Source organism: Zalophus californianus, chromosome 14 (assembly GCF_009762305.2).
Source record: "Zalophus californianus isolate mZalCal1 chromosome 14, mZalCal1.pri.v2, whole genome shotgun sequence".
In the NCBI taxonomy this organism is placed as follows: Eukaryota; Metazoa; Chordata; class Mammalia; order Carnivora; family Otariidae; genus Zalophus; species Zalophus californianus.
This window is the reverse complement of record NC_045608.1, coordinates 25,828,719-25,856,701: the sequence shown is the minus strand read 5'-3', so window position 1 is coordinate 25,856,701 and position 27,983 is coordinate 25,828,719. Positions and strand designations below refer to the sequence as shown.

The 27,983-nt window shown below is 56.3% G+C and overlaps 1 protein-coding gene and 1 long non-coding RNA gene across 3 annotated transcripts in view; one reads left to right on the top strand and one right to left on the bottom strand.

Moving 5' to 3' along the window:
• Window positions 1-4,323: 4,323 nt before the first annotated feature.
• The window catches only part of BCR (BCR activator of RhoGEF and GTPase), a 119,166-nt gene continuing 95,506 nt past the window's right edge, over window positions 4,324-27,983 (bottom strand). The window contains exons 15-23 of the mRNA XM_027575416.2: window positions 25,987-26,084; window positions 24,010-24,141; window positions 11,888-11,947; window positions 11,101-11,210; window positions 9,718-9,857; window positions 8,747-8,881; window positions 8,046-8,151; window positions 7,367-7,529; window positions 4,324-7,032 (exon numbers count right to left, since the gene is read on the bottom strand). Coding sequence (XP_027431217.1) covers window positions 6,943-7,032; window positions 7,367-7,529; window positions 8,046-8,151; window positions 8,747-8,881; window positions 9,718-9,857; window positions 11,101-11,210; window positions 11,888-11,947; window positions 24,010-24,141; window positions 25,987-26,084 — 1,034 coding nt within the window. The 3' untranslated portion in view covers window positions 4,324-6,942. The remainder of the gene's footprint in view (window positions 7,033-7,366; window positions 7,530-8,045; window positions 8,152-8,746; window positions 8,882-9,717; window positions 9,858-11,100; window positions 11,211-11,887; window positions 11,948-24,009; window positions 24,142-25,986; window positions 26,085-27,983) is intronic.
• On the top strand, window positions 19,232-25,923 carry LOC113912416. Of its 2 annotated transcripts, XR_003516817.2 has the most exons (5): window positions 19,232-20,479; window positions 21,109-21,295; window positions 21,929-22,013; window positions 22,464-22,891; window positions 24,095-25,923. It is a non-coding gene; the product is annotated as an uncharacterized LOC113912416 (long non-coding RNA). The 2 variants fall into 2 exon arrangements; XR_003516816.2 differs by having other exon boundaries at window positions 21,929-22,891.

The window sequence follows — 27,983 nt, the reverse complement described above, 5'->3', positions numbered from 1 at the left end:
GTGGAGGCAGGAGGCATGGGAACGTATGGAATTTTCCCTTTTTTGGTCCCTGGGCCTGGTTGTAAGTAGCCCATTGGTCCGTCGGGGCCTGTGGCCGTTTTGAGGTGGGTCACCTCGTGAGGCTGTGTGTACTCAGCCCGGGGGTCACCGTGGGACCGTTTGCCTTACTCAGTTTCCCATTGCTCAAGCCTGTTGCCCAAAAGCAGCCTCTACAGGATTCTGGCAGAGGAGGGGCACATTTGCCGAGGTGGGGCACGGGGGCGGGTCTCCAAGTCGAACTGCCTGAGGGGACAGGCCAGGAAGGCACTCTCGACTTTCTTGGGGTCTTCTGTGGGCAGGGCTGGTGGCGGGAGAGGGGCCGGAGGACAGGGGCCAAAGCCCCCAGGCTGGCTTGTATATGATGTTTGGAGAGGATCCCTGTGTCTGTCTCCAAAGGCCTCCGCCCCAGCAACCCCAGCTGTCCCAGCCTTTTGGCCTCAACTTGGGTGACCGCGTACATGCCATATCTGGGCGGTGGCTATGGTTAGGTCACCCACTGGAGCCACGGAGTGACTCTGAATTAGAAGAGATTGGCATTGACCGTAAGGGGAAGAGGAGGCCACAAAATGGGTTTGTGAGGGTCACTGAGGAGGCCCAGACGAGGGGGTGACAACCCCTTCCCTCTGGGTTGTCACCCTGGACCCCCATGGAGCAGCATGGGGGGACTTGGATTCCAAACTTGGTTCCACATTCAGGAGTTCAAAGGGCCAAAGGCCAGAGGCCGTTGTACTAGTCAGGTTAGGCTGCATAACAAAACACCACGGGACAGAGGGGCTTCTCCTGAGGCCTCTCTTCCTGGCTTGTGGACAAGGACCTTCTTACCGTGTGCTCGCATGGCCTTTCCTCTGTGTGCATGTGTGTGGGGACAGGGAGATCCATCTCTGGTGTGTCTTCCTCTCCTTATAAGGACACCGGTGCTATCAGATGAAGATCTCCATTTAACCTTCATTACCTCCCTAACGGCTTCTGTCTCAGAATATATCACATTGGGGGGTAGGGCTTTAACATACGAATTGTGGGGGAACACAGTTTGGTTCATAACGGCCATGGCATAGTGGAAAACTCCAGGTCAGGGGGCCTGGGTGGCTCAGTCGTTAAGCGTCTGCCTTCGGCTCAGGTCATGATCCCAGGGTCCTGGGATCGAGCCCCGCATCGGGTTCCCTGCTCCGCGGGAAGTCTGCTTCTCCCTCTCCCTCTGCCTGCAGCTCCCCCTGCTTGTACTCTGTTTCTTTCTTTCTCTCTCTCTCTCTGTCAATAAATAAATAAAATCTTAAAAACAAAAAAACAAAAAAACAAAACTCCAGGTCAGCCATGAAGAGGGTGTGGAGGGTGTGGGTGACACCAGCTGGGCAGAAGAGGGCCCAGCACGGCCTCGGCGGGAGGCAGGTCCTGGGGGTGGGAGCTGAAACTCAGAGGCCCGAGACCAGTCTGCCGGAGTGGTTAGGGCTCCCCAAATCATCGCTCCTTGTTTCCTGGCCGTCGCCAGGTGAAAGGGCCCCAGTTGGGAAGTGCAGCCCAGGAGTGTTTACCTAATGGAGAACACAAACAAGGGTCACAGATATCTTAGCTTGTTCCAAATAACTACTGATCGCCACTCCCGAACTTTGTCAATACTGTCTTCAGAAAAATGGAAGAAACAGCAGCTACTCCCCTCTTTTTCTCTCCTTCTGGTCCATTTTCCCCTGAAGCTGGGAAGGAGCCGGGGCTCACTGGGGCATGGGGCAGCCACAGATCAGAGCTGAGACAGCAAATCCTGAAGCGGGGGGGTGGGGGTGGGGGTGGGGGGAATGTCTGTCAACACCGGCCCATCATGTAATTTAAATTGTGGCTATACTTACATGAGCATCTGCAGCACCTGCTTCCCTCTGGGTGGGTCTGGATTTCCCCTGCTGGCCCCGGCGGGCCATGCCACAGGTCTGGGAGGTCCCCGTGTCCGTGGTCACTCAAGCCCTTCACCCCCCGGGAGTTCCTGGGTCTGGGGTGGCCACCATCCTGGCACCTCTGCTTCTGTGGCTACTCAGTCGGCAGCTACTTAGGCCTGGTTCCCAAGGCCCCCTCTTTGTCCAGAATCCCATTTGAACTGACACAACCCCAGCTGCCAGGCTCGGGTTTCAACGCAGTGACTGAAAACCCTAAGGAAGAGTTTCTGGTCCGGTGCTGACCAGTTCCCCCCACAGGAGGGGAATGGAAAAGGAGCCGGTGCGTGGACTGAGCCCTCACCGTTCTAGCTGAACTGGTCCAAGGGGCCCTGAGAAGGCCTTTCTCAGGCCACGTGGCCGCGTGGTGTCCAGTCGGCTGCCTGGCCCAGGGCGCTCAATGCATCTCGTTCGGGCGTGCGCAGATGAGCAGCCTCAGTACCCCCAAAGCAGCTGGTGTCCTTCCCAATCTGGACCCGGCTGAGAGGTGCAGTCGGGCCCTGTCTTCCCGGAAACCATGTACACAGGGTGCCTGTTTGTCGCGGTCCTGGCTGGCTTTTCTGGGCTGCAAGCATTGTTGGGAGAGACACACAGGGCTCTGCCTGCCCCTGCCCCACCCACGGCTTGCCTCCGGCTGAGTTCCAACGCCCCCTCCCCCAGGCCTGGCAGGCCCTCCTCCTCCAGGCAGGGCCCTCGGCAGGACCCACAGCAGCTGCTCCAGGAGGCCTCTTCAAGAGCTGGGTCTCTTTGTCACCCCCTCACTTTTTCTGTTTATGTTTCCAGACCTATTTGTGACGGCCCATCGTTAGTCCACGGGAAGGCTTCCTTTTAAGGCAATTGAGGCATTCTTTTGGGGGGCCGGTATACAAGTTTTTCTGAGATTTCTATACAAAATTTTGCCCTCCTTTTATTTGCCCACGGTGTGTGCGTGTGGGACACCTGGAGGCCTCAGCCCATGTGCCCACGTGAGCACTGCTACGTCTAGGCCAAAGCTGGTGGTCAAGGTCTAGCCTTGTCCAGTCCTGTAGAAAGGGAGCGAGCTTGGGGGGGCCAGCAGAACCCAGACATCCTAGCCTCTGCGCATCAGCCAGCTCTGGGACACCAGGGGCGGGGGCGGGGGCGGGGGCGGGGGGGGGCTGCGGCTTTGTGTGCCTCAGTTTCCCCATCTGTCAAGTAAAGGGATTGGACTAAGAGGCCTCTGAGGGCCCTTTGAGGTAGAAAATCTCAGATTTGGGATCACTGGCCTAGGCTCGCCTGGACATAGCGCCTGCTCTTAGGAATTTGGGTGCAGTCAACTTTTGCCCTAAAAATCAAATCTTAATAGAGAGATGCAGTAGGGCCTTAACATTTTTTTCATTATTATTATTATTATTTATGGCTTTTAAATAGGACCAGGACTGTAGGGATAGAGAGAGCTAACTGTAGCCTTTTAGGGGTCAAATACTCTGGAGAAGTGCCAGTGGCACCTGTTCCTCATTGGCGGATGTCAGAGTGGACAGATGGCATGGGTACGTGAAGCTTTTCCAATGCAGGCAAGAGCCAAGGTCAACCCTTAGACCCATGGGAGGGGTGCTGTGGGAGGAGATGCTGGGGGGTACTGTGGGGAAGGGCTCTGAGGCCTTTGGAGATGGTGAGGGTGGAGGCTCATCCCTAGGGCGTCCTGTGAAGGGCTGCACTGGGCTCGGGGCCCCCGTGTCTCCCCAGGACAGTGAACTGGCCGCGGTGACACTCCACAGGCAGCAGCATTGGACGCCAGCCAGAGGGAGAACCAGTCCAGGCAGATGCCCCCAACCCTGGATGCCGAGCAGGGAGCCAGAAGAAGACCCTCCTCGCCCCCCGCCCGCCCCAGCCATTTGCAGTCGACCAGGTGAGCCGTAGCCCCAGCTCCTCCCGAGCTGCACGCATGCCCCACGCCTGTCTCCACCCCCCGGGCACAACTTCCCTGTAGGCTGGACAGGTTTTTTCTGAGGGCAAGGCTGGCAGCAGCTAAGTGACCCATGCACCACTGGACCTCGGCGCCAGCAGAAACCACGGAGACCGACAGGCCGGTGCAGGGCCCAGCTGTGTGGCGGGAGGCCTCCCTGGCCCTGGGCTTGACACGGCCAGTACCCCCACTGCCCTAAACCCCAGGGCTCTGGGATCCCGCTCTGCGGGACGGTGGCTGCCGTGTGTCTGAACACGTCTGCGGCGTGTAGGTCCCACGGGGCCTGGCTTCTCCGCGCCGGGCTGCACTGCCTTCCTAGGCGGCAGCCGGGCCCTCTTTGTCGCCTGCTGCTTCTTCCAGCTCTGCCGCCCACCCCGGCCTCGCCCAGAGGCGCCGACTGATCGTGGCTTTTCCTCTGAATGGAGCAATCACCACTGACACAAGTAGTCTCAGGTAACTTTAATGTAAGTGAGTGTCCTTCTCGCCACCGTGGTATATGGAGGGCTGAGCCCAAAGCAGGAATTGCAGCTGCTGAGACCAGCCAAGCTCACGGCTCCAGACTCGGGGGCAGGGGCAGGAAGGCATCACTCCTCATGGCAGAGTCCAGCAGCCGAGCCTCGTGGCAGGTCACGTCTGGGCTCTAGGCCTTGACGCGCCCTATGCCGGCTTTGCCAGCCCACAGGCCCGTGTCTGAGATGGGACTACAGAGGCGGCCGGGGACCCAAAGCGACCGCCACCCCCGTGGCCTGGCAAAAGAGTGCTTTTACAGCTACACGAGAAAGAGTGGTCATTCCGTCATTAAACAGCACACATTCTATATAAATAAAAAGTAAAAAGGGGGAGGAGACGGGGGAGGGAACAAAAATTGGCACAGACATTGATATATTGCTTTCCAGTTTCAATGCGACAGATGCAAATCATGACACCAGGGGAACAGAAACGAGGGCTGGGTTTAGATTTTCTAAGCCAAGTAAGTGCGTTCCCCTTGCGGGGCTGGAGGGTTGCTAAGATGGATGGGGATGGGGAGCCAGGCCAGAGGCGGCCTGGAGCAGCAGGCCTGAGAAACCCAGTGAATCCAGAAATGTGCAGAGGGCACAGGACCCTGCTCCCTGCCCTACCCCCCCGCCCCCAGGAAAGCAGGACTACTTTAAAATGGTAGGTCTGCTCTCCTCGAAAGAAAAAAGTACAAAGAAATATAGTATGTGGACATAAAACCTTCAAGAGACTGTTTTCTGCCATCCCCCCACCCCCCTGCTTCAGCAGGTCCACAAGCGGAGGGGAGGTTGGGGGGCAGATTTCGTCCCCCCCCACCCCCGACTGCCATGTGCTGCAAGTTTAGGCAGGAGCTGCTTTGTCAGCAAGCCCTCTCACCCCCACCCCTGCCACCCAGGACATGGGAAGGATCATGGGACACTGCCACCAGGTACTGGTGTAATCATGTGACAAGCAAACACCTTTTCCTGAGTCACACCATCACCTCCCTCCTCTGGTTCACTACATCCTCTCTTCTTGCAAGACCAGCATGGAAACCTGGCTTCTCGTGGTTTCTTTTCTCTTTGACCTAAACCCTCTCTTAAAAAAAAAAAAAAAATGCAATTGTTCATAGATTTGTTTCTTCAAAATACTTAGTGGCCTCCCTCGTTCTCTTTAAGCTGGGTGGTCAGGAGGGTTACCAGGAATGTCCCGGCTTCTCTACTGGTATTTGGAGAGCAGGAAGGGTGGGCAGCGGGGGGGTGGGGGGGCATCTGTCCTTCTGCCTGCTCCAGGACAGGAGCCCCACACCCTCAGCCGGGCCTGTAGAACAGCTCCCCCTGCTCCTAACCCTCCTCCACTCCCGATGCTCAGGAGACTGCAGAACCGGCTCCTGACAGAGACGGCGTGTGGAGGAAGACAAAATGCCGCTGGGACACGGACTGTCCGTGGAGTACATTCTAATATTGTATTAGGTATCTGAATCTGTTAGGAAAAAAATTAGAAACTATGTAGAAAACTTAAAAATATTCAAGTATCAAAAGGCTATTCGGATCAAAGTTTAAAACAAGCTGTCAGCAAGCTGTCGCTGCCAAGAGGAAACTTTTACAAAAGTTCACTGAGTTTGTTCAGCAGAGAGCGAGAGGATGAAGTGATCTGTGTTGGGGGACAATCGGGGGAAGGGAGAGTGTGGGCAGAGGGGGAGGCAGGTTGGGGAAAGCCAGAGAGATTGAAGCCTTTTTAAGCCGAAGAGGAGAGCCTGTGCCCAGCAGGCAGCTGACAGGGTCGCTATCCCTGGAGAGGAAGCCATAAAGTGCACAGCCTGGGCCTCCCTCCCCCTGGTGTCGGTCCTGGACAGACAGACGGACAGACAGACAGACAGACGTTACATGGCTCCATGGGGCGCTGCTTTCCGAGGGGCACATGAACAGCAAAACCAAAGCAAGAGGACAGGAAGACCCATTTCTGGACAGAGTTCCTTCTAGAAAGAAAGAGAAGGAAGGAGGTGAAAGAGGTCAAACGCTACACAGTGTTGACTTAGCTTTTCCAAACCCTGTTATACAGAGTCGAATTTCTAAGTCAGGGAAACTGAAAATCCCCCACCCACACAGGGACAGGGCTGTGGCCCGCACGGTATGAAGCAGCATCGGTGTTTATTCAAGACACGATAGTGAGGGAATCTGGTCATGTTCCCTTCTGCCCGGAGAGGGTGCATCCTGACGGGTGATCCAGTAGAAATCTTTTAAAACTCTGATAAGTTAAGTTCGCAGAAACCACTCCCTTCGCCTGGTCCCACGGCCAGGCCTGCGCGCCGGGACATGCTGGCTTGGGGCGCCCTCTGGTGGCAGCACGGAAAACCGCAGTCTGAGGCCCGGCGGGAGCTCACAGACCCAAGGGCCCACAGGCCCAGAACTGCCCAGGCCACTTAGCCTTTTGCCTTGGGTAGCTGTCTCTAGGCAGGTGGTCCAGCCCTTGGGGGCGAGGCGGCCCAATTACTCCTCAAGAAGATTCGGTTCCCGCTCTGTGGGTAGCCCGTTTTGCCAGGAGGTTTCCAGGCCGCTCTGCCGGCCTCTCGGAGATGGAATTGGGCCTTTAGACTTCAGTGGAGAATAGGATGCTCTGTCTCTTGCTGTCTGGGGCAGGGATGGCCTCCAGCTGCAGGAAGTACAGCAGCACCTGGACCTGCCAGGGCACAGCAGGGAGGAGGAAGGAGGAAAGTGGCTCAGAGGGGTGCTCACAGCTGCAGAGTATGCTGGTGACAATGAGCCCCTCCTGGCAAGAGATCTGAGCGTCCCCGAAGGAACACCAGGCCAGCCCTGAGAAGCCCCAGGAAGAGCAGTGGCCTGGGTCCTCCCATCCCCTCCCAGCCACATGGCCTCAGGCAAGTCCCCTTCTCTGCACCTCGCCCCCTCCCCTGCACAACTCGGGTGGGAACGACCGCAGGACCCCACGTGGGCCAGGCAGAGGCCACCTCTGTGAGGTCAGGTGGCGTGAGCTGGAGCCTGTCTCCTCGTACCTGGGACATGACTTCCAGGGACCAGCTGTCGGTCATGGAGATGGGTTGGCTGGGGTTGGCAGGGAGCTTGCTCTCCTTCTCCGATGGCCGGAGCAGCGTGGGGCCGAAGACTGTGGCAAGGTTGTGCAGGGACATCTTGTTCACCGTCTCCTTTTCTGCCACCCTGCAGAGGGCCAAAGCAGAGGGTGCCACTGCGACATGGCCTTCAGGGTGCGGGTGAGACAAAGGGGCCAGACCACCCTGCAGCGCTCGGGAAACATGATAGTGGGCGCCACCCCTTTCTGCCTTGGGCTGGCTCCACAACACAGATACCCCATCCCCGGTTGTGCCGAAAGCAGACCGCACCCCGCTTCTTCTGGGTTGCAGGGGCCTAGGACAAAGAGCACCTGAGGCTGGCAGGTGGCTGGGCCAGCTCTGGGCCATGACCTGCTGGGGAGAGAAAGCCCAGCCACTGGCTGTAGCTGAAGCATCTCTGCTCTTCCCTTAAGACCGTGGAACAGAGCGGGGAGGGTGGCAAGGTCTCTAGGACCCAGAGCAGAAGAGTAACCACAGACAAGCAGTGGGGAAAGAGGGCGCCAGGAGCCATGGGGTGTGACAGGAGCCAGTGGGCCACAAGAGAACGTGCCTTGCGGCCTGGGGGTCCTGGAACCCTGGGCCCCTGGGGAAGAGTTTGGGTTACCTTTTCAGATGGTCCAGAAGGAAGAGGAAGGTCAGCAGGTTGGCCTCTGGGAGCGACAGCAGCAGGCTGAGCATGCAGCTTTCCTTTGCAACAGGGTCTGACAGGGCTGCGGGGCATTGGGAGGGGCGCTATTCTCAGGGTCACAGCCAAGCTGGAGGCCCCTCCTGGGGCCCATGTCAGAGGGCACTGGACAGTCCAGGCCCATCACTGTCCTGACCCGCACAGCACTGGCCCCCAGTGACGACCCCAGGATGGGTGCCTTTTCTGCATCTCAAAGGGCTGAATGGCACCCCAGGGACCAGGGGCGGGAGAGCCGCCCTCCTGGCCGGCTTGGCCGTTCCCACTTCCTGCTTGGAAGAGCCCAAGGCATGAGAAGCCGAGCATGGAAGGACACATAAAGAGGGAAGGGCGGGAGTTTTCGGGGCCCTGGCAGCTCCCTCATCACCCCGTGTACCCGGGGTGAGAGGAGCAGGGCGGACACTCCAGTGAGGAGGAAGGAGCCTCTGGGACCCCACACCCTGGTGCGTTTACAGTGGTACCGGCTGCTTCCCCCTCTTGGGACTTGGAGGGATGGGGACAATGGGAGACCCTGTGAGGATGGGCAGAGGCCTTCTAGGACCAGCTAGGTTCTCGGTCCCCCTGCCACTGGCCAAGTTTGGACGGAAACACGGACCGTGGTGGAGGAGACCTCCCATGCTCACCGATGCCCTCGGCGAAGTTGGGGTAGAACTCGTCGGTGAAGAGGGGCTCCGGCAGCTCGCGGAAGTAGAGCTTCAGCGTTCCAGCAATGGCGTTCACATCCATCTCGCTCATCATCACCGACACGTCCTTGTTATCTGGAAGGAGTGCGGAGATGGAGCACGGCCAACTCACGGGTCCCAAATAGGGCTCCGCGCTCTCTCCCTGCCTCGGCCCGGCGCAGCCCACAGCAGGCCGATGGCTTTTGGGGTCCCTCCTTTCAGCAGCCCGTCTTCTTCCGAGCATGCCAGTGGTTCTGACGGTGGAGGCGTCCTCCCCACCCCTCCCTTGCCGGCAAGGGGTGGCCTGGCAGGAGAGCCACCACGAGGGGCTGAGGCCGGCGGAGGCCAGACATCATGCCCGGGCAGGGACTGGGCGGCTCTGCTCTGTAGCGACCACCTGGCTGCAGGCATCTTCTGATAACATTAAGATATTGGGATTATTTGTTCCATTCTAGAGTTTCAAACCAGTGCCTCTGGCCTCGTGGCCACTGGCCCTCGGTGTCACGGGCCAGGGAGGGAAGGGCATGCAGGCACCAAGTCTTGGTTCTGCCACCTTCCACTCCCAGAAGCCTCTGCGGTCTCCGTGTCCTCCTCTGGGGACTGAGGCAGTTCCACCAACTTCGAAGAGTCAGACCACACTGGCTCTTGGGCTTTGGTCTTCCACCCCGGGGGAAGCAGGCCAAACCCCAGTGCGAGGTGGGGTGGCCCCACAGAAGCCCCTGGTCCAACTCTGCGGGAGCCGTGCACACATGGTTCAGACAGGAGAGCGGGCTTCTGCAGAACCTCCTCCCACCGCTCCCTCTTCTTTTTCATTTAAAAAATAAAACATGTGAAGGAAAGGTACGGAGCCTAATATAGCCAGCACGAGCCGTGGGAAGCACATGGTCCCCACGCCCACATCCCCAGCCCACGCTGCCCGGGCCGACACTCACTGACGTCAAAGGCCGCCTTCAGCGCCTGGATGTCCGTGGCCACTCCAGACACGCGGTAGATGCCCACTTCCTCCATGCCCCGGCGTTCGATCTCCTCCACGCACTGGCGCACGATGTAGGGCACCTTGGATCTCTCCCTCCTGCAGGGGAGGGGCAGTGCCTTCAGTGCCTGGCAGCCCTGGCTCAGGCCACAGTGGGGCTGGACCCACCACCTGTCTGCACATCCAGACACCCGGCGGTGGGGGTGATGAAGGCCCCAGGGGTCGGGCTCCCATGGACCCGTCCGCACCCTTTTCCTCTGCCATGAGAGCTCACGATTACCACTGCTTACATCTTATTAGGGCCCTTTTCTTCCTTTTTAAAGATTTTATCTGGGGCGCCTGAGTGGCTCAGTCGTTAAGCGTCTGCCTTCGGCTCAGGGCACGATCCCAGCGTCCTGGGATGGAGCCCCGCATCGGGCTCCCTGCTCGGCGGGAAGCCTGCTTCTCCCTCTCCCACCCCCCGCCTGCTTGTGTTCCCTCTCTCGCTGTGTCTCTCTCTGTCAAATACATACATACATAAATAAATAACTTAACACTATTTGCTATGTCTTAACGATGCACAATTCCAGTACCTCCATACAAGACCCTGGAGTAGGAATACTTCAAAAAGAGGAGACATGCCGTTTGGAGGGTTTGCTCTAGCCTAGTTGAGCAACTGGATTCAGGAGCCCAGCAAAGCGCTCTCCCCAAGTCACCCCCGTCAGCAGCACTTATGTGGGATAACTCCGACACAGTCCTCTCTGCTCAGGCCCAGACCCATCCAGAGAGTTGTGGGCACGGCTGGGGTGCGGCTGGGGGCGGGGCATGGTGTTTGGACACAATTAGGTGTCTGGGGAACATCTGATGTGGGCCCCTGCCTGGACAACCAGCGAGGTCAGGAGCCCGGCCAGATTCCAAATGGAGGAAGTGAATGGATTCTGAAAGGAAGCGGCCTGAGCCCTTGCGAACTGCTCTCAAACCAACATACAGACTTCTCCTGGCAACTGACCTGACCAAGGGGCTGGGGTGGCCCTCATTCCACAGGAACCCCAACTGGGACAGATTCTGAGCGAGGGAAGAAAACCCTGACCTTGCGCAGTTCCAGTCGTGTGGGAGCCAGCCCGCCAGCCCGCCTGCATAGGAACGGGGCGAGGACATTCCTAAGCTGACAGGGGTGAGTTTCGCAGTAAACACGGGAGGCAACCAAGCACACAGAGCGCTCCAGGGGCCTGGGAGGGGGCCTCGTGCATAGAGGACCACGCACAGAGAGGGGAGACCCTCACCTGTTCTTTCCATCAGAAACACCTGGGGGAGGGGGGGTGCCCACTGTGCCCGGAGAGGAGAGACACATGAGTCCACTCACTTGGTGACCACGGCAATCTTGACTCCAAAGACACCCGTCTGTTTTCGGGAAGGCATTCTCTTCAAGCTGAACTCCCTGCTGGTGAACTTGACTGAGAGTTTCACTTCAATCTGCAGGGGGAGGTAGGGGCACGGCCCTCTCACTTTCTGGGACTCATAGTCCGAGTTCTTAGAGGCCCGGGGGGCTTGGCAAATCACTCCCCTCCCCGAGCAACTGGGCTAAGACCCCAGTGCAGGCAGGTCCCTGGCCCAACTCAGCAAGAACCAAGAACGGTCAGGGTGACTTAAGGATTAGCTCTTGCAGGACACTGCCCCCAACCCTAATTCCCACTGCTTCTCTTTCTTAATAGTTAACAAAACAAGAGGAAAAGTACAGAAAATAACGTAACAAAAAGCCACGGATTATCTATCAAATGTTAACATTTTGTCACCTATGCCCAGACCTTTTCTGGTGTGTAATAGTTTTGGTTGGTTGGTTGTTTCTTTTTTAAAGGTCTAAATCCTTCTGGGACCCTGAAAATGAATCAGGGTCTCCGTTTCTGCAGGCAGACACCAGGGTCAAGGTCCTGCCTGTCTTGTTCAAGGAGGGACGCTCAGCGCCCGGCTGGGGACTGCACTCCAGCCACCAAATGGGATTCTTTCCTGCCCGTAGTGACCCTGTGCAGCGCTTCTCCCTCCTCCAGCCATGCCCCACCTCAGACACTTGGCTCAGGCTTAGCCTCCTTCTGACTGCTTTGGAAGGAATCGGGGCCACCCTAATCTTGTGGGAAAAGTAGGCACCAACCTACCCCATTCATGGTGATCACGGTCCGCTGCCAGTCTCTGTCCTGCAGGGCCTGGGGGTCCAGCTGAAAGCAAGCAGTTATGATCAGCAGGTGCCCTGGGGTCTGCACAGAGACCCTGCCAGGCAGCAGCCCAAGCCTGTGACTTCTCCACACCTAAGTCAGAATTAGAGCTGGACCTCTGCTGGCACTTCTATCTAGAGGCCAAGAGGGGTCCCGAAAGAGAACTTGCTAGAAAACCCCTGGGAGCTGAGAGCCCTCCTGCTCCCAGATCTGTGCTTCACAGGTCCCAGGCTCATGGCTTGGGGCCCCGTTCCTCCCTCTGTCCCTTCCCGCTGGGAGTTCAAGTCCATGCTGGTGGTCATCTTGCTCCCCCTCACCAACCATTGCAGGTGCTATGTGCAGTGCAGGGAGGCTGAGCAGTCGGCTTACGTATTTTGGGAAACCCAATTTCAGTACCATCTTTCAGAGGGCGTGCCAATGAAGAGTTTGGGACAGTTTTCCCCCTGAGCGTGCTACGTGGTTTAGCTGTAGGAGCCCATGCAGGAGGGGTCTCCAGTCCAGGCCAGTCCTTTGGCTCAGAGTCAGGCCCAGAAGGACCCAGAGCCAAGCTCCAAATCACACAGTGAGTGATGGGGGCTGGAGGGCCCTCTGCAGCCCCTCCGGCTTCCACCCCACTGGGCACTGTCTGAGCGCTGGCCCGCGGGACCATGCTGCTTAATCTCACCCGACAGTCCTCAGACCTTCCTGGTCAGGCCAAGGGCCCCTATCTATGAGGGCTCCATCTCCCCTGTTTTGGGGAGCACACATTCCACACTAGTGCTCGGGCGGGACAAATGAGCACCTGGGAAGATCTTGTTTAAAAAACAGCTCCCGGGGTTCTACCCCAGAGTTGCACCAGCAGCTCAGGGCGGGGGGCGGGAATCTTGGATTCACCTAACTAGAAACCTCCCCAAGGGATTCAGATATAAAGCCAGGTTAGGGAGCCACTGTCTGACATCATATAACCTGGCGCTCCTCACACAGGGCCTTGCGGATTTCATCACTTGCTTCAGGTGATGGTTCATGTCTGCGACTAGACAAACCACTTGAGAGGGGGGTCTGCACATCTCAATTTCTGCACACACAAACTTGTGCATGTGTGTGTGCACACACACTCACACCCACACAACGGTACTGAGCACAGCACCAGGTGTAGAGGGGTGCTCAGGATGTGTCCCGGAGCTATCCACTGCAAGAGACGAGCCACGTGGGCCTTGTGCAGGAGAGGAAAGAAGGTGCAGCGGCCACTACCTTTCAGGTGTGTGCAACCTGAGCCTCTCTCCCCACACTGCTTGGCATGGAGGCTCAGCACAGGCACTCCTGGAAGGGGAGGGGGGGCAGGGGGGACATCACCTCCCCTTCAAGGGCCTACTGGCTAACATCCCCAAAGATTTGAAATGTATACACAGAACAACACAGAAAAACAAAGGGTGGCAGAGCATCTCCCTCTTGAGACTGTAGGGTCCCAGGAGGTTCTTAGGGGCTAGACTCCTGGGCCATAGGGACCCCACCCTGAGGGGCAGGGCCTGTGAGCAGGGACCAGGCAGTCACAAACCACTCAGAAAAGGAAACCTCCCAACTGGTGCTTTCCTGCGAGAGTGAGTCCCAGGCATCCAGCTGGGGAAACAGCCTCTTCCAGGGGTGGCAGGAGCGGGATGATGCGGGGGCCCCACGCTCTCAACCAGACCAGGTGTGGTGGGAAGAGGTAAGGGGGGGTGCTCTGCCAGCCTATCACCCCCAACTCCTGTGTCCTGGCTGTCTAGGAGGGAAGGGGACAGACACCGTTCCTCCTGCTCCTAAGGAAAGAGAGAGCTTCCCTGCCCCTGGGAGTTTTCTTTAAAGGGAGACACAGAAGCAGCTTTAGCAAGAGACCCCCTTCACTTTCCCTCCCCGGAATGGTAATCACTGGGCCCCCCTTCTCTCGATTCAGCCGCCAAGCAGAGCGATGGAGCAGCACATCCAGGGGACCCTGCGCCGACGTGGCCCACCCGGGAAACCGTGGCATACCCGTCTGCCCACCTTGCCCTTGCACACGAGGTTTCGGATGTGGGTCCACAGGGCGGTCCCCGGAGCACACAAGTGTTTTTCGGCCAAGGCCAGCCGGCCCCGGCCCGCCCGGCTGGGATGGAAGTACTGTAGGAGGCCCTGCATGGCGGCGGGGGCAGACGGCGTCTTTCGCATCCTTGGCCCTGCTCTTCTGAGAGGCCGATGTGGCTAGATAGGAGCGTGTTTGGACAGGCGCGCAGATGGACAGCAGTGTGACAAGCTCCTGGCCTCCACTGCCTTTTGACCACGCTTCTTGGGAAGCCCCGCCCCTGCAGCCTGGCTCGCCAAGGTCAAAGTTTCCATTCGCCCCTGGATTCTCCTTTTTTGTGTGTGTTTGGAAAATACAGCCCCATCCCCCACCAGCAGCCTATTGGTTACGGGAACCCCAAGTCAGTTTTCTTTAAAGCCCAGAAAAGCCAAGCTTCCTTCTTAAGTGGCTGGTTTCCTGTGGGCGCATTTGGAAACACTGAGTAACATGTGTCTGCCTGGCCAGCCTGCCTCATGGCTGGACATGCTCTAGGGACACCCCCGCACCCCCCGGCCCCCGAGCCTGTACCGCCCAGTCAGTGACACCAATTGCAGCATGCACTGTCTTGACTGGTTTCAGAGCAGACATCCCGCGGCCCCCCAGAGCACAGCCAGCCCAGGGGAGGGGGTTCAGTGCCATCGATGTCCGGCCCCGTCGCCACCTGGCCCCAGATGCTGTGGCACGAGCTGGCCTCCAGAGTGCAGACCTGGGCCACGGTGCTGCCGGGCGGCTCCTCAACCCAGCCCCCAGGACTCGCGGCATTTCCACTGGGAAAGACTGGCCCCGGGCTGGCTCTGCTCCAAAGAACAGAGTGTGCCGAGCAGAGCGGAAGCAGCACGAAAAATAACATGGTGATGAGACCCGAGGCTCGGTGCAGTCCGGCCCCGAGTGACGTTCAAGGCTGGCACGCGCTCTCAAAAGTGTGGCTATTTAAAGGACCAGAGAAGTAAACAAGCCGGGACTGGGATTTGGAAAAATAGATGACTGAGCGCAGAGGACCAGGAAATGGCACTCCAGACGCCCGTGGGGGCCCCTCCGGGTCTCAAGGTCTCAGCAAGGAATGTGGCTGCTGCTGGGGGCTGGGGGACAGGGGCTGGGCGGGATGGGGGGGTGTCTGCTCACCCCCAGTGTTCTCTGGAGGAAGGGCTGGTTTCCAGCCTGTCTCCCCGGGATTGGGCGACGTGGGGGAACAATGGTGGGTGGTGGGGCTGCTGGATGGTCGTCCCCATGTGCCCGGGTGGCTCTGCTGAGGACCAGGCGCTGCCCTCAGCCCGAGAGGCAGGACTAAACCGTCCAAAGGAGGCAATGCCCGTTCCCTCTGTGCCCACCGAAGCGGCCCAGGATGGCCCGGCAGGGCTTCCCCAGGGCTTTTCGCCCAGCTTCCCGTGTGTGCATTGTAACCTACTCCCTGGAATGGGTCTTCTGAGAGACGCCCGGGGAAATCTCCCCAGGAGGGAAATCTGGTCTCTCGTCTCTGCTCTGATGGCTACAGTCTGTTCTCTGGAGCTCTAGCGTCCACATCTTTAATTCTTTGCTGCCCTTCTCTGATCCCCACCAGGCTCCAGCATCACTTAAATGAATAAAGGAACACTGCCTAGGACATCTAAGGTGGTGACAAGTGTTGGTGAGGCTGTAGAGAAACGGGAGCCCTCAAACACAGCCGCTGGCGATATGAAATACTGCAGCCATTCTGGAAAAGTAGGGTAGTTCCTCCCCGGGCTAAACTTGGCTGCCCTACACAGCAACTCCACCCCCAGGTCTCCACACGGGAAGAGTGAAAACATCCGTTCACACACAGACTTGTGTGCACACGTTCACAGCAGTGTTACCCGTAAAAGCCCCGAGCTGGAAACCCAAGTGTCCATCAACTGGTGAGTGGATAAACAGAACACGGTGAATGAATATGTACGATGGAATATGATTCAGCCATAACCGACACTTGCTACGATGTGGGTGACCCTCACAAATGTGCTAAGTGTTAGAAGCCTGTCACGAAAGACTGCATAATACAGAATGATTCCGTTCATATGAAATATGCAGAATGGGCAAATCTGCAGACACAAAAGCAGATCAGCCTGGGTCTGGGGGTAAGAACAGCGGGCGATTATAAATGGGAATGATGAAATTGTTTTGGGGGATGGAAATATTCTAAAATTGGATTGTCAGAGTTATACAACTGTGTAAATTTACTAAAAATGGCTGAATTGTACACTTAAGATGGAGGCACTGTTTGGCAAGCCAATTGAAGAAAAAAAGATACAGGGTCCCAAACTGGACCACAACAGACCAAGGAGGGCCCAGGTCCCACGGCCACAGTTTCTTCACAGTGACAGAGGTACGCTTCTTCAGGGCAAATCCTGGGGGATCTGGACAAGAAGGATTTGCTCACGTGTTTTTACATGTTCATAACTTTTAGAGCCTAAAGTCTTCCTCGTATGTTTATTAAACACAATCATCACCCATTTTATGTGGCTGGTACAAGAGACCCTTTGGACCTCTCCAAGATAGTTTTAGAGGTGACATGGTTTCTCCCCTTGCTCATTTACCTGCAACAGGGGCTGTGTCTCATTCATCTCTGAGCACCCCCACCCCCCACCCAGGCACCCAGGAAGGCATCCCTCCCCCCCAAAAAAGGACGCCCTGGCGCAGTGAGTGGCTGTGTGGATGGAATGGGCATGGTCCTGAGATAATCCCTGGTGATGAAAAGCTGGGTCTCTCAGTACCTTTGTAACAGTATCTGCTGTCCCCAGCCACCTGATTGAAAACCACATCTTCCCCAAACCCCATCTCCTGCCTGTCTGACCACAGCTCTTATTCTTATCTTGGTTGATGCCTGCTTCCTGTACCAGCCCCAAGGACAGAGCTTTTGTCTATTTCATTCACTGTGGTACCCCCGTGCCAAGATACGTGTATACAGGATACACAACGTAGGCATCTTTAATACAGACGCATTGCAATGCCTACCGGCACAGACTGAGCATTTAGTCACTGGGGATTGCTGAGAGCCAGACATCTGCCCTCTTCCAGGTGAGGGTGCTGAGGCTCCAGAAGGCGGCTTCCCCACCACGCCGCATGGTGTAGGGACTGACTGTCCCTCTGGTGGTGGGGGATTTCATGAAGGGGGCAAGTCGCTGAGTCTGGGCTCCCATGTCCATCCCTGCACCCTGTGGACATGCTAACTCTTTAAAAATTGGTGGTAAAATACATATATAACATAAAATTAACCATTTTTAAGTGCACAATTCAGTAGCATTAAGTACATCCCCAATGTTGTGCAATCACCACCACCATCTACCTCCAAAACTTCTTCATCATCCCAAACACTGTCCCCATGAAGCAGTAACTCCCCAACCCCACCCTCCTCCCAGCCCCTGGGAACCTCTGTTCTACTCTCAGTCCCTAGGAATTCCCCAGTCCTAGGTACCTCCTGTAAGTGGAATCATAGATTACTCATCCTTTTGTGTCTGGCTTATTTCACTTAGTACAATGTCCTCACAGTCCATCCATGTAGCGTGTGTCTGAATGTCCTTCCTCTGTTATGGCTGCATAATATTTCTCTGTATGGATATACCACACTTGGTTTATGGACCCACCAGCTGATGGACACTTTGGCTTCCTTCCGGTTTCGGGCTGTCATGCGTGTACAAGTGCTGGTGGCATCTCCACATTCATACAGCTGCTGTGGGGCACTTGGGTGGGCGAATGAGGAGACTGCCCGCGAGTGGGTAGACATCACAGTGGGGTCTTGGTGAGGGCTGGAGCGTGGGTGTCAGGGCACCCCTAGAAGTTGGGTGGACCTGTCGGGTCTGTATCCAATCAGGTTTCCACGCATGAGGCAAGCAACCCAGGCTGGCAGAGTTTGGGAAACCACATACGGCCACCCCAAGCACCAGCTTCGAATAAAGCAAGGGTCAAACTAGGAACCTGAGGCCCCAACCTCATCCAAGACTCACAAAAAAAAAAACGTTAGAAAGAAAAAACAAACAACTCTGATGATCCCATTGGAATGAGCTGTAAGCCCAGCTAGACTCGCAAAGTATCAGGAGAAATGGGAGAAGACAAAATTCTAGGATTTGATATTAAGTTAATCGCTGAGATGAAACAGGGTGGAGGGGGTTTAACAACATAGAAAATTTGCAAACAGAGAAGAGAGCAGGGCAAGATGGAAGGAAGGACTTCCTAATAACTGCAAGGCTCCAATTTCCCTGGGCTTTGATGAATCTGGTGATTATTGCTGGATGCTGGTCCCAACCTCTGGCCTAGGATGTGCTGGAGGCCCCGGGCAGTGCCTGCAGGCCCCCGTCGTACTCCCGTGGCACGCGGTCAGGCTACTCTGGCCAGCTTCCAGCTCTGCCACAACAGGTGCATTCCCATCACTCCTTGGTCCTGCTCTGCTCAGAGCATAGGATGTTTGACATCTCCACCTGGGAAAATCCTTCCCCTGAAGCCCCAGACCCAGTGACCCCACTCTGTGAAGACTTCTCTGTCCCCTGACTCCCCCAAAATAACTGTGCCATCCCAGCCACACAGCCACTCCAGGTCATGGCCTGCTCTGGCTCTCGGCACATCTGCAGCATTCCTTCCTTCCTGAGACTCTCTGCTCTGTGAAACACAGGGGCAGATATCTTCTTGTTCTCGGGGTCCCTGGTGCCTGGCATGTAGGAAGCCCTTGATCACTAGGGTGGCACCGTGGGCTCTTGGTGTCTGGTGATGGACAGGGATGGCTTTGCTTGCTCAGACTCAGAGCTGGCTCAGAGAAGACTCCCAGTGGGGCCCTGTGCACCTGTCTGCACACAAGGGCTCAGGTTTGCGAGTCTATGACTCTTTCTTGGACAGCCGGCACCCCCAGGGCCGTGTCCCAGGTATAGGGACCACTGCAGTGGGGTTTTGCAGCAGGGGAGAGAGATGGAGCCCAACTCTGAATACGACAAGGAGAGGGAATTCATAGCCAAGGAGCGGGGTGTGGGGGATCATCGGTTGGAAGTTACTAAAGGGAAACATCAGGGGTAAGGGGGGATTCTGGCTAAACCAACCTAATGGGTTCCTTGCTGAAAGCAGGCTGGGGCAATCGGACATCACCCAGGGGTGGTGGGGAGCAAGGAGTCTGGTCACTTACCAAAGGTAATCAGCTATCAAAGATATCAGGGGGTGGTTCTTGCTAAAATTGGGCGCTTGGGGACATATATACACTATGTCCTTCTGCCTTTCTGTCTAGTATGGCCTGATGCTCTGAACAAACCATCTCACCCATCCTGGGTTTGGGAGGGGGAGCCCTCCATCCTCGTCTCACGGAGATTCCATCGTCGAGGAGGGGAAGTGGGGATCTGGCCAGTCACCTGAGGAGCAAAGGCTGTAACCTGAGACTCAGACTGGTGGTTTCTGAACCCTTAGCTCATCAGTACCATGCCGAGGAGTGAAAACTGACTGATCTAGTCCCAGGAAATTGGGACCTAGCTCCCCAGATGACTCTGATGCCTTCTGCCCAGGCAGGTGTGTGAGCAGCTTTGCTGGAGACTTGATTTCCATCCCTGGCCCCTCGGAGGGGCCTGCCCGGCCTCTGCCCTCCTGGTCAGCTGTAGACTTCTCCCTGGCCCCCCGTAGACACTCCTGGGGTGCTGCACCTTCCCCACCTCACAGGAAGGGCTTTACACTCAGCTTGAGTCAATGTACATATTGGGTGGGGGGGTGGGAAGCACTTGGGGGAGGGAGGAAGGCCATGCTATTCCCAGCGCCCCCCCCCCGACCCCAGCAACAGGACAGGCAGGGCTCTATGTCCCTCCCACATGGCATACTTGGAAGGGGCCTGATATTGTTGGGAAAAGCCCCCACTCAGAGTCTTGGACGCCCTCCCTTAGGTGTGCCCCAGTGTTGGGGGTGGGGGGTGGGGGGAGGCGGAAGGAGGCCTGGCTGGGGCCACAGGGGCCCATCACCCCTCCTCCCCTGACTTCCTGCCTTCTTGCTCCTGGGGATGCCAGCTCATAAACAGGCCCCACCGGGAATGGGGGTCTCCAGGGGCAGGGCCAGCCACTGCCTACTCTGTGTGAGTCACAAACGGACCTTGTGTCATGCTGGGATTCCTTCCTGGCTAATGATGGCTCAGCGGCCAGGCTTCCCACTCACTTAGCTCTTCCATGGAAGCAGACCCGGACGACGGGGTGGAACCAGAGTCCGCCTTCTCCACCAACAGTAACGACACCGAGTAATAGAGCAGCAGTGGCCACTGAAGACCCCCGCGCCCGGCTCCATGGCCCCTGGCCCCAGTTTACACGTGAGGAAATACATTTATCCGGGCAGTGACGACTTGCCCCAGCTCACAGGAGGTGCACTGCGGCTGAGGGAGTGGACAGAGGGTCTCCCTTGGGCCACACCAGTCAGGCTCCTCCGAGTTGTTTTCTAACCAAACCTCGTTCTTGGGAATGTCCCCAAGCGCCCAATTTTAGCAAGAACCACCCCCTGATATCTTTGATAGCTGATTACCTTTGGTAAGTGGGACCAGACTCCTTGCTCCCCACCACCCCTGGGTGATGTCCGATTGCCCCAGCCTGCTTTCAGCAAGGAACCCATTAGGTTGGTTTAGCCAGAATCCCCCCTTACCCCTGATGTTTCCCTTTAGTAACTTCCAACCGATGATCCCCCACACCCCGCTCCTTGGCTATGAATTCCCTCTCTCCTTGTCGTATTCAGAGTTGGGCTCCATCTCTCCCCCCTGCTGCAAAACCCCACTGCAGTGGTCCCTATACCTGTATCCTGCTGAATATAGTCAACCTTGACGTTCTAACAAGGTCACGTACAATTGCTTTCTTTCTTTCTTTTTTTTTTTAATGGAGCCCACAACCTCCGCTCCTGTCCTATCTTGTGCTACTGGAAGGAACAGGAAGGGAGAGTGTTTGCTGAGGAGCACCCCTCAGAGCGCCGGCATGGGGAAATGCAGACTGGGGTCAGAGGGCAGAAAGGGGTAGAGAACAGCTGAAGCTCGGAGATGCCCCAAGCCAGCCCCCATGACCCCGCTGCTCTCCTCCTCCCCGGGACGGGGCAGGGTGCTCACGTGGCACCCCCGGTGTGTCTAAGAGCACAGGCTGTGCTCATAAAGGAATATTTTGTTCATATCCAGTAGTGTCATGGCAAAGGGTTTCCAGAGAGGGCCTGACGGAATGGAAGAAGGGGATGAGCATCCTCTTTCTTTTCTCTCTTCCACTGAGCCACCCGGTTATCCAGTGACAGTGCTCAGAGGCCCTGGTTCAAATCTTACCACCCCCCGGGACTCTCGCATTGGAGGATTTGGACGAGTCGAGTCAAAGGTCGGTGGAATCTGAGCCTCCCTTAGTCTTTTTTTTTTTTTTTTAAGATTTTATTTATTTATTTGAGAGAGAGAGAGAATGAGATAAGAGAGAGAGCACGAGAGGGACGAGGGTCAGAGGGAGAAGCAGACTCCCCGCTGAGCAGGGAGCCCGAGGCGGGACTCGATCCCGGGACTCTAGGACCATGACCTGAGCCGAAGGCAGTCGCCCAACCAACTGAGCCACCCAGGCGCCCTGAGCCTCCCTTAGTCTTGTGTGATGGACTGAAAAAAGGAGCTGGACACCCAGTCCATGTGCATCCTTAGCTTGCCGTGGGGCTCTCTGCAAGACGGGGGTCAGGGCATGGGTGTGCGGGAGGGATGCCGGGGCTGGGGACAGATGCAAACGTGGAGAGGGAGAGGGGAGGGGGAGCAAGGGGAACACATTAGTTGTCGAGCAGCAGAGCAGAGCCTGAAAACTCAAAGGGCCCGAGCTGTGACTGTTGCCCACTAGGCGCCAAAACATGTCAGTCCTCAAAGATGTCCAGCACCAGCTGCTCACAGAGCAGCGAAAGCTGGGAAACCCCTTAGTGTCCATTAAGAGCAGAAGAGCCCCTTGATGTGGTTGACTCAATCCATGGGATTCCCTATCAAGCCAAGAAGGTGAATGGGATCTACGTGGACATATGAGGTTGGATCTCAAGGACACTGGGGAGTCAACGCACGTGAGCGGCAGAATGGTGAGTGTCCGCACTAAGCATGCGAGCCACCCCCCAGACACCACCCCAACTTTGCAGTGGGCACATGCATCTGTCAAGGTGGGACCCATGCCCAGCTCATGGTTGGGGAAGGGACCTGGCTTGTCAAAGATCCCTGGATAGGACCCCAAAAGTGGAACAGCTGAAAAGCACTGGCTTGCATTTCTGTTTCTTCTATCCAGAAGCCCTGTGCTACCAAGACCCCTACAACTGGCTCAATGGTGTACGAGGCTGATGGGGAGCAAGGAGGAACCATCCCCTTCTCCCTCAGCATCTAAGCCACAAGTAGGACCCAGGTCCAGGACATCTACCGGGTGGCCCTGGACCAGCAGCAGCTGGCCCTCAAAGACCATGCCCGTTGACAGAGGATTTCAACCACCTTCATCTCAACCCCAGTCCACACTTCCTCATTGACTACGTTCTTCTTTCCAGCTTATCTGTTAACTCAGGCAAAAGACCCTGCGGGCAAAGCAACCCGTGATGAGAACCGAAGCTATCCCCTCAAGCAGTAAGGACTGCCCTGAATTCGGCAAGACCCCACGTGACTGACCCCAAGACAATGCTCCACCTGACCTTCACTGCCCACCTGCAGGCCCCCACCGACCTTTGTCCCACACGTTCCTTCTATAAACCTGCAAGTACTTTTAGCAGTTTGGAGACCGTCTTTGAGACGCTAGGCTGCTGTTCTCCCGGTGGTGGCCTCGCTGAAGTAGATCCCTTTCTTGTCTCACCATCTCTCGTCTCTCTGCCTTTGGATTTTATCAGCGCTGAGTAGCTGAACCTGGTCTGTTTGGGAACCCCCTGCACCCCAGTTACACCATCTGAGAGAGGGGCCAAGAATCCTGCTTTCCCTATGCCAGGTAAGGCTGCCCCACTGATCCCCAGTGTGCATCCCAAACCTTAGTGGACCCACTGCAGTGTTGCCCCAGGCCGGCTCTACCCCTGACTTCAGTAGAGTCCAGCCCCAGGTCCTGTCTGTGGGGGCGGCTGAGGCCCTGGGCCTGCTCTCCTGGGAAGGTGCGGGGTATGGGGTGGTGTCTGCTGGAAGGCAGGTCGGGGAGGGCAGGTACAAGGCAGTCAGAGGAGCATTTTTGCTTTTAGACCTGGTCTCAAAGTACAGGGTGGCGGGGGGGGGGGGGGTGTCCCTGGAGGCCCTGAGCCACTGAATTCCCTAATAAGCTTCCAGGGTGGGAAATCAGGCAGCTGTGAAAACCTGGGGAACCAGAACCTGAGAACCTGGTGAAACAGAGAGGGGGTCTGGAGCCCCTGCTAAGTGAGGACTTGCTCCTCTGAAGGATGAGCATGTGCCGCCCCCCCCCACCCCAAGAAGACGAAATTACTCAGGGGTGAGTCACCCTCCCTCTCCTTCATCCCTGCTGCTCACTATTTCAGCACAAAAGGATTTTACTTCCTGCCCTCAGAGAAGGGAGGCGGGGCTTCATGGAGAGCCCCCTTCTCCCACGGACACCTGGAATGCCCAGCCCACTTCTGCTGGGGGCTTTACCCGAGGGTCCAAGGGTCGGAGAGGAGTGGGAGCAGTCAGTGCCCACCCCTAGGGCGGGGCAGGGAGGAACCTGCTCGGCTGGGTCTGGTAAGAGGCCCGTAAGGAACATGGATATCAGGGCTTCCCCCCAATGGGGCACAGAACTGCACAGGTGAGCCACAGGAAGCACAAGGCCATGGAGGAACTGAGGCCCCTGCTGTGAGAACAAGCCGAACTGAACTTCCTTTGGGGACAAGATGGGGTATAATAGACACTCAAACACAGAGAGGGGCAGGAAAAGACCTGTAAGGGTCCCTTTGCAAGTCCAGGGGCACCTGCCCCCAACCCCTGGAGCCAGGCCATCTCCATGTCCCAGAAGGTCAACTGGGGAAAGAACTGGGAACATCCGGAGGAGGGTGTGGGCAGGTCCAGGGGCAGGTATATGAGGGGGCGCAGAGGGGCTCTGCAGGGGGCAGAGGAGGGTGGTGGCCTCACCTGGACCTGGCCCTTCCCCATGATCCTGTCTGTGCTCTCGCCATCCTCCTTGGTGATCTTCGTTTTGTTGTAACACTTTTCATAGCACAGTATCCTCAAGGTCTGGGAGCCTTCCAGCTCGATCTCAAATTCCTGAAGTCCCAAGAAAGAAGGAAAGTCTCATGAGCAGACAGGTCCAGTGGCTTCCCTGCTGCCCCACGAGGACCCATGCCTCGAGACCCTCTCCGCTTTAGTCCTGTGACGAAGACCCTCAGAAGTTACTTCCCTGTGAGCACCCCAATGTGGCCCAGTCTGGATGCTTCTGGAAGCTCTGAATGCCTCTAACATCTGATCCAAACTCCCTAAGCCAGAATGTCAAAGGACAGTCCCCACACCACCTACATCAGAAGCGCAGAGGTGCTGGTTACAAGTGCAGATATTCTATGGACTTTGGGTGATAATGATGTGTCAGTGTAGGATCACTGATTAGTGGGGGAGGCTGTGCATGTTTGGGGACAGCGGGTATGTGGGAAATCTCTGTCCTTTCTGCTCTGGACCTAAAGCTGCTCTAAAAAGTCAGTCTATTTGAAAGGGGGGAAAAAAAATCGACCCAGGGAGGTGATAACAGGAGAGAGGAAAGAACTGTTCCTGTAGGCTTTTGAGGAGTCTGCTGTGGGATGTGTGGTGTTAACTTTCTCCTCCATCACCCCAGGATATCTTCAGTAAATTCTGCATTTCACACCAGTGCTGTTGCAGGCACAGGTTTGTGGTGGGTAAATGGGAAGAGGGTGACAGAAAAGAAAAAAGGAGAGATTTCTGAGCCCGCATTGGGGTGGGGAGGGCGCATATGCCAGGAACATGCAACACCCCTGGACGATCCAGATGCACACGCAGGCCGGCTACCAGGGGACCTGCTGGTCTGGAACCCTCCATGCCTTGGTTCCTTGAGCCTCCACAGCCGGCTCTCACCGGAACTCTTTGTGCTGTGTCCAGGCCCCCTCCCTCACTGCCCCTGTCAGTCACGGCCCTCTTGCTCCCTGCAAAGCCTTTGGTGGCTCCGTCTGGCTGTGCTGCTCCCTTGCCGTGGCAGCCCCCAACCTTTCTGCAGGGATGCCAAGGGCTATCATGCCCGGGCAATCCTATGGGCTCCCCGTGCCCCAGTCCTACTATGCATCGAGTCTGATGATCAGAGTAGGGCACACCAAGAAAGGCGAGCTGGGCGCTCACAACCCACACGACTCGAGGTGGACCAGGCAGCCAGGTGGGACTTAGCTGCTGCATATGCAGGGGGGTGGGAGGTATGCCCCAACCCATATCTTCAAGCAATGGGCCTTTGAGGGCCACAGCTGCTCCAGAGACTGGGAAATGGCATTCTCACAGATCTGGGGACTTCATCAATATTGGCCACTCTGTAACCATTCCCGTACTCCCAAAGGCTCAAGGCAAGATGGTAAGCGAGTTAACGCAACAGCTCTCCGAGGGGAAGGAGAACAGAGCAGCAACCTATACAAACCCAACACCCGGGGACAGGCAAATCAGGTCCCTACGCCGGCCCTGGCTGGCAGAGCCCAGGCTTCCAGAAACCAAGAGGATCACAGGGCTCATTCCAACTTCTGAGGAAAAACACTATGGAAACTTACCAAGTAAACATTAAGCAATAACAAAGGCAGCACAAAAAGCCCTTTTAAGTTCCTTTTTCCAAAAGCTTCTCCAGCAAAATAGGCTGTTTCTTTGTGATTGGGGGGGTGGTGGATTCTCAGGAACAGAGATAAAATCTCTTGGACTAGCCCCCCTCCTCCCAGGAGATTCCCGGCATGCTGGTGGAATGCTGGCGGCAGCGCCTGTGCGGGGGAGGGGGGTGGGCGCGGAGGGGGTAAGCCACCAGGGAGCCCTAGGGGTAGAGTGCGGGGGGGGGGGCGGTTTCAGACTCTCCCCCAGGACAAGATCCTGGCCTGCCTGCCAGGGCCAGCATGCAAGACGTGCCCAGAAGTACCTCACCTCGTTCCAGTTGGGCTCCGCTGTGTCTCTATAAACACGTGTCTTGGCTTTATTCACAAAATAACCAAAGGAGTCCACCTCCAGGGTGCAGTACAGATCTGTGGAAGGGCGACACAGGTAAGGTGACCACGCTTTTCCACATTACCCACATTCTCTATAAGAGCAGGGGTTATTTTTGTAGGGGGCCAAGGGCAGGCTGCCCCAAGATGGGCCACTGTGACATGGAGATTATTCTGAGCTGAAGAGGAACTTTCACCCTTGCCTTAACTACATAGAAGAATCTAGATGGAGGGGTGCCTTAACTACATAGAAGAATCTAGATGGAGGGATCCAAAATAAGGGTTACGAGCAGAAATAAATTTTATCTGAGTCACCCACTGGTATGGCAGAGCAAACATCTGTTCTTTTTCTTTTTTTTACTTCTTAAAGATTTTATTTGTGAGAGAGAGAGCGCGCGCGCAAGAGCACAAGCAGGGGGAGCAGCAGAGGGAGAGGGAGAAGCAGGCTCCCCGCTGAGCAAGGAGCCCTATGAGGGACTCGATCCCAGAGGCCTGGCAGATGCTTAACCAACTGAGCCACCTGGGCATCCCCAAACATCTGTTCTTATTGCCCTGTGATATGCATTCCTTTCCTCTCAACTCCCCGACCCCTACCCTCTTCTCCTTAGTTCAGAATGACACATATGCCTCGCTTTGCCTGACTAGCTCTATAATTTCCATGTTCGTGTGGATTTCCCGTGTGTACGCTATTAAACTGAATTTTCTCCTGTTAGTTGGTCTCGTGTCAATGTGGTTCTTAGTCCAGCTGAAAGGACCCTTGAGGGGCACAGGAATTCTTGTTCCCTGACATTTTCAAAATCAGAAAAAAAAATGGCCCTAATTTTCTTTTTTTAAGATTTTATTTATTTATTTGAGAGAAAGAGAGAGTGAGTGAGAGGGAGAGAGCATGAGTGGGGGAGGGGAGAAGCAGACCCCCTGCTGCAGGGAGCTCGATGCAGGGCCTGATCCTGTGACTCTGGAATCATGACCTGAACTGAAGGCAGATGCCCAACCAACTGAGCCACTCAGGGGCCCCTTAATTTTCTTTTTAAAATAAAACAACACACCAGTGGCTAGCACAAGCCCCTGCACCTCATGCAATGATTCCACCCCGTGGTGCAATTGAACCAGCACCTCTCAGAACATGTGTTCACTTGGTCCCATGACAAACCCTGACTAAAGCCTCTATGTGAGCAGAGCCCTACGGCTGGTGACCTGGGCAGAGATGAATGTGCCATTACCACAAGAAGGACGATGCACAGAGAGGGGTGGCGCTGGGGAAAGTGCCTACCACCTGCGCAGTTTGAGTTTACCAACTTAACTGGGGCAAAGGGTGCTGCAGGCCAGGGCAGGGCACTGAAAACAGCTCCGTGCTGGAAGAATTGTGGGGCATGGAGGGGAGCGGAGGTAAGGACCAGGGAGGAGGCCACTGCCAGGGTCTGGATGAAGGGTGGGGCAGGTAGCCAGCGGTAACGAGGAAACTCCATTGATGGAGAATGTCATCTTACTGATATGACCAGTAAACCAGATGCTGGTTTCTGGCCCGGCCATGGGGTGGAGGGTGGTACTTCTCACTGGGGCAGGACAAAAAAGAAGAGGAACAAGTTTAGGGGCCCAAGTGATAGGTTCAGTTTGGGGATGCAGAATTTAGAACGTGGGACGCTGAGGACACAGATGGAAAGGTAACAGAGGGGGCCCAGGAGAGCAAAGTGGGTATGGAGAGGCAGGAGCCAGGCATCATCTGCGCTGTTGATGGAAAGGTCCCCGGGCGTAGGAAGGAGGGAGTAAACGCAGTGAAGGCCCCGATGGCACCCTGGAAAACACCAGCATTTACGTGAGGGGGGCGTGGGGCAGGTGTGCCCAGGGGAGCAATTACATAACAATTGCAAAAACTTTTTACATGAAGTCCCCATATGACTTTATGGGGGTATAATCTGCACACTGCATAACCCATCTGTT